Source organism: Rhamphochromis sp. 'chilingali' (assembly GCF_963969265.1).
Source record: "Rhamphochromis sp. 'chilingali' genome assembly, chromosome: 7".
Taxonomy (NCBI): domain Eukaryota; kingdom Metazoa; phylum Chordata; class Actinopteri; order Cichliformes; family Cichlidae; genus Rhamphochromis; species Rhamphochromis sp. 'chilingali'.
Window position 1 is genome coordinate 18,227,519 of NC_137934.1, and position 5,069 is coordinate 18,232,587.

A 5,069-nucleotide genomic window follows, 5' to 3' on the forward strand; every position below is an offset into this window, starting at 1 on the left:
AGGCATCTTTTTTTTAGATGACTGTTTGGTGCATGATCCCTGATGAAAAAAGGAATCAAATCAAATCAAACTAAAACAACTAAATATGCACATTTGTATTAAAATACTAAAACTTACCTCACAGTTTCACAACAATAAAGCTTCACTTTTAATATACGTACATCATCATCATCATGAAGAACAATAACAATAACAACAACAACAACAACGTCACGTCTCGCGGACGCGCTCGAGCCAACACCACGCGACAGTGACTGACAAGATGGCGATCATTTCAGAAACAGAGGAGTTACTGCGGTGAAGGAGAGGCTTGGTATGCTGTTTCCTTTCAGTAGCAACTAATTCTGAACATGTTTGTGACCGTGCCCCCGACGATGTGTGAATTCTGGCCGAGGCACACTTGGCAGGTCGGTTTTGAAGCCCTGTCCGATGCCGGCGAGCCGATCTCCGGCTGAACGCGTGAACTTGTTTCAGGATTGTCGCCGCTAGCTTGTCAAGCTAATACTACCTAGCATGCTAGGCTAACGTTAGCGGCAAGGGCAGCTAGGGCTCACTAATCTTGAATAAATACAATAAAATTAGACTCTTAGTTCAAACAAAATGTGTTCGCGTGTGTTGTAATTTTATTTTCATTCATTTGAGACGTTTATTTGTGAGACTTTGAAAGCGCTTTCGAGTTAGTTTTACACAATTCAGTATTTTGTAATCGCAACTCTTTACAGCTATTAATTACATGCTAGTGATAGCTGGCTAACTTTAGCTTTTTGGGAGAGACCCTCTGTGAAGTTGGGCTCCTCGGGCTGAACACTAACGCGTGCTGCGCTCGTGCAGTTTATTGAAATGCTACTCTGGCTGGTTGTGTTGTGGCTGTTTTACTCAGAGTTAGTGTGAGGCTGTGTGTCGGTAAAACCACGCACAGCCACAAGGACAAACCAAGCAAAGCAAAGCGCGCTAACTTGCTGGTAAAACTTCAGGACATTAGAAACTCTGGGACAACCCCCGAGAGTCATCGCTTTATTTGCTCAATTAGAAGCCACTGATTTCTTAATGCTGAGCCAGGAGGGTTGCTGCTAAATCTCCGCGGTGATTACTTTAATGTGGATCATGCTTAACCAGCTTCTGGCTCTGACAGCGACGTGCCACGTTATTCTGGATGTTTGTGGCTCGTCCCGATGCCAGCCAAAGGCTCGGCGCGAAAGCATTTCAACATGTCTGGAGACCAGACAGGATATGTGCCCCGGCAGCTGTATTTATATCATCCATGGCAGCAATCTGATGAACACGTATTGAACACACACGCCCCCTCCTGCACTGGTAAACAGGGGGACTGAGTGCGTTGAGCCATGCTTGTTTTGCTTTGTTAAATTGGTGGTTTATGACTAACCAAACTATAACTAAACGTTAACAGAGTTAGAACCGATTTTCCCGCTATCCTGTCCTCTCCAGACATTTTTAGCATGGAAACAACCCTCTGCAGAAGTAGTCTTAAGGCCTGTACTATGGAAGTGGAATTTAAGCCTATCCTGATAACTTTAGGCTTAACCCTGGGTTTTAAAAATGACCGAGGCAGTTCACTTTCCTACCTGGATATATTTCCATGCTAACTTATGCTGCAAACGTAACTATTCCTTCTGCCAACAGACTGGGTGGCTGTGGCTCAGGAGTTAGAGCAGGTCATCTGCTAATTAGCAGTTTTGATCCCTGGCTGCAAAATGTTAACCCTGAGTTGCTGTCCGATGCATCTCCTTACATATGAATGAGGTGTGTGTGTGTGTGTGTGTGTGTGTGTGTGGATAGCAGATTAGATCAGATTATTGTATTTTTTTTGTTTCCCAGTTGATTGCAGATAAATAAATTACAAAAATTTTATTTTTCTATAAGCATTAATATATGTTGCTAAAACAGGACATCCATTTGTACTTGTTGACCTTATATCTAATTTGGATGTCAACTACGCCTATGTTTGTATTCTGTCTTTGTATTTACTCTCAGACTGTTGAACACCACTAAGGCTGCAGCTGAGAGAATAAAAACTAAAACTGTCTCTTATACTCAAGTACTTGAACAATTCAGGGTTTAGTGTCTTGTTGTTGCATATAGATGTCTACATATAGACTAGAGTAGCTGGGAATTGATACACTGACCTTCTGATTAGTAAGTGGCCATTTTATCTTCTGAGCCACAGCTGCCAGCCCTGAAAACAGTGGAAACTGATAACAGAACCATTCCCAAGGGCATGTTGAACTTGCTCTATAGTACACTGCCCTGTACCCATACAGTGTGCCCATAGTGCACCACTTTGCAAGCTCAGACCCCCTCTTTTTTCCCCCCCCTCAATGATCTTGTTCCCTTGACATCAGTTGGGGGGGGGGGGGTCAGCCCACTCAAGGATCCCCAAATTCTTAGCAGCTCTGTGGGATTTGAAAAGAAGCCAGAAGAGGTTCTGTGAAGAGTGATTGGTATGTTTTTAGCTGAACCTAGAGCTTCTCAGCATACTGGTTGCTCAGCTATATAAACAATTCGATTTCAATTCAAGTTTCTTTATGCCACAGTCACCTCAAGGCGCTTTATCATTTAAGATGGAGACCCTTCAGTTTATGGGAGAAAACCACAACAGTCAACAGGAGGAAACCTCTGGCAGAACCAGGATGTCTTGTGAACAGTTGGTGGTGCCAATCTGAAACTAATTTTAACATCTTTCAGGTTAAAATTTTCTTAAAGCCCAGCTGCTGCTAACTAGCTATCTGTAGTGTCTCCCTTCTCTTGGCTGAGCAACAGGTTTCAACTTCATTGCAGCTGGAGTTGATTGTTCAACTCCTCCATTTTGGACTGCAGCTGCAGTTGGTAGTTGGGACCAGTTTAGCTTGACTCTGCAGCAGGTAGACAGCTTGTTCCTGTGTCCCTATGCTGTACAGAGCTAAAGAAGAACTACTGTTGTCAGTTGCTGTGCAAGATGTTGGAATTAGTGTTCATCTGCAACCAGCTGATTGTTCTGCTTGGTTATTGATTTGTCAAAAAGTATTTACAATACTGTATTGCAGAGGAGACATTTGGAAACGGTTATTTTTTGTTGCTTCATTTTCTGAACACTTAAATCACCAAGATAAGAATCTATGGTTTGAGAAGGAATTAGACCCTTTTAAGTTATCTAAGTCCTTTGATTTGAGGCTTTAGAAAATCTAGCCTATGATGTGGAACTTTAACCGATTTCCCACAGATTTAAACTGCTTTTTTCTACAGCCTCAGTAAGCTCGTCAACCCCAGTGTGAAAGCGACCCTCTTTCCGTAGAGTTGTGTTTATTCGCCAGTTATTTTACTACTGGTCCCTGTTGAGGTTGAGAAATGTTTGAGTCCGCATGCCACCTGGCAGTTTGCCTCAGTTTACTCTGCGTAGATACAACCTCACAAAGCAGTCGATGGAAATCAGATGCAATAATAATTTCTGGTTTCATGTGTTTCCTGTAAAGAGAAGAGGATGAAGGTATACATTTAAAAATATATGTTGTTGTTTTTTTGGGGGGGTGGGGGGGTTGGTAATTCATCTGGTTTTAATCTTAAATGAAAAAAGCAGATGTCTGCGTGTAGTGGGACATTTAAGTGAAAAGTGTTTAGTGTTTGTTTTGCGTAGATGTTTGCGGCATTGTGGTGGGCGCACTGCAGTCTGTAGTTTTGTGTCAAAACCATACATCCAATCACAACAATAGCGATATCGGGTGAAAGGGGACAAAATGTTGATGTTCTGATGCATAAATTGTGCACGGGAATGAAAGGTCCAGGCATGAAGCAGTTGGAGCAGTTTGTTTTTTTCCCCCCCCCCAATAGTGAGCGATGTAATCCTGCTGTTGCTGTCAGGTTGAAGGGGAAAGCTCAACTAGTCAACAAACCTAAAATGGGACTTAGCAATTAAACCATAGAAGTTATTAAACTCCAGAGTCATCAGTCATAAGTTGTTGGGTTTTTTTAAACTGCAGTCTAGTTACGCATTCAGTTTTATTGAAAAAGAATGAACAGTATATTGTTTGTTGTTAGCCTCTTTTTCATCTGTATTATGTTTAAAAATCCCGTCTAAAAGGATGTGTTTTTAAATGAAGGAATAATGGTGTTAAACAATAATGCTCTAACATGAACGCCTGTGGCCTGTACACAGGTAAACTTATCAAAGTTCTCACCTAACCTTTTCTCTTCCCTCTCTAGACAACACCACCATGCCCTGGGAGGGTCTCACTTCTCAGTTCGCCATGGTTACCATGGTGATATGAAGCCAGCGTGAAGCGCTGACAAACAAAGACTTGCACGCCAAAAGGTCAGTTTGACTGACACAGCCAACTTGGCGGGCAGGCTTGTGTAATGGACAGGTGTAAGCATGTGGGGCGGCTGCGGCTGGCCCCAGACCACTCCATTCTTAACCCCCAGAAGTGGCACTGCGTTGACTGCAACACCACCGAGTCCATATGGGGCTGCCTCGGCTGTGCCCACGTGGCGTGTGGCCGCTACATCGAGGAGCATGCTCTGCAGCACTTCCAGCAGCAGGGCCACCCACTGGCGATGGAGGTTAACGAACTTTACGTTTTTTGTTATTTGTGTGACGACTATGTTCTGAATGATAACGCCACCGGAGACCTCAAGTTGCTTCGCAGTACACTCAGCGCCATCCAGAGCCAGCGTTATGAGGTCACCACCCGCAGCGGGCGCACCCTGCGCTCCGCTAGCGCCAGCGTGGATGTCCTCATGCCATCCGGCGTTCGTGAGTTGCAGTTGAGGGACGAGGACCGAATGTTTACCGCTCTTTGGCACCGCCGCAGAGCACTTATGGGACGCATCTTTCGCCTTTGGTTTGGCCTGACTGAATGTGGAAAAAGGAGAGCAGAGGAAGAGAGGAGGAGGGAGGAGGAGGAGGAGCAAAAAAGGGAGGCCAGGGAGAGGAGGCGAGCTCTCAAGAGGCAGCTACAGGAGGAGCTGGAGAACGCTCCTCTCAGGAAGAGTCGTCGCCTGCGTCAGAAAAGCCAGAGAGTTGGGGATCTGACGACCACAATGCTGACTTCTCGCAGGGCACGCAACAAGACGAAAAC

The 5,069-nt window shown here is 44.6% G+C and overlaps 1 protein-coding gene across 2 annotated transcripts in view; it reads left to right on the forward strand.

The window, feature by feature from the left end:
- The first annotated feature begins 224 nt into the window (after positions 1–224).
- Positions 225–5,069, forward strand: part of usp44 (ubiquitin specific peptidase 44) — a 23,813-nt gene continuing 18,968 nt past the window's right edge. Inside the window, exons 1-2 of one of the 2 annotated variants that reach the window (XM_080887494.1) lie at positions 225–313; positions 4,195–5,069. The exon at positions 4,195–5,069 is cut by the window's right edge and continues 838 nt beyond it. In XM_080887494.1, coding sequence (XP_080743620.1) covers positions 4,348–5,069 — 722 coding nt within the window. In that variant the 5' untranslated portion in view covers positions 225–313; positions 4,195–4,347. Of the gene's footprint in view, positions 408–4,194 lie in introns of both variants that reach the window. The other variant, XM_080887495.1, reaches the window with a different exon arrangement.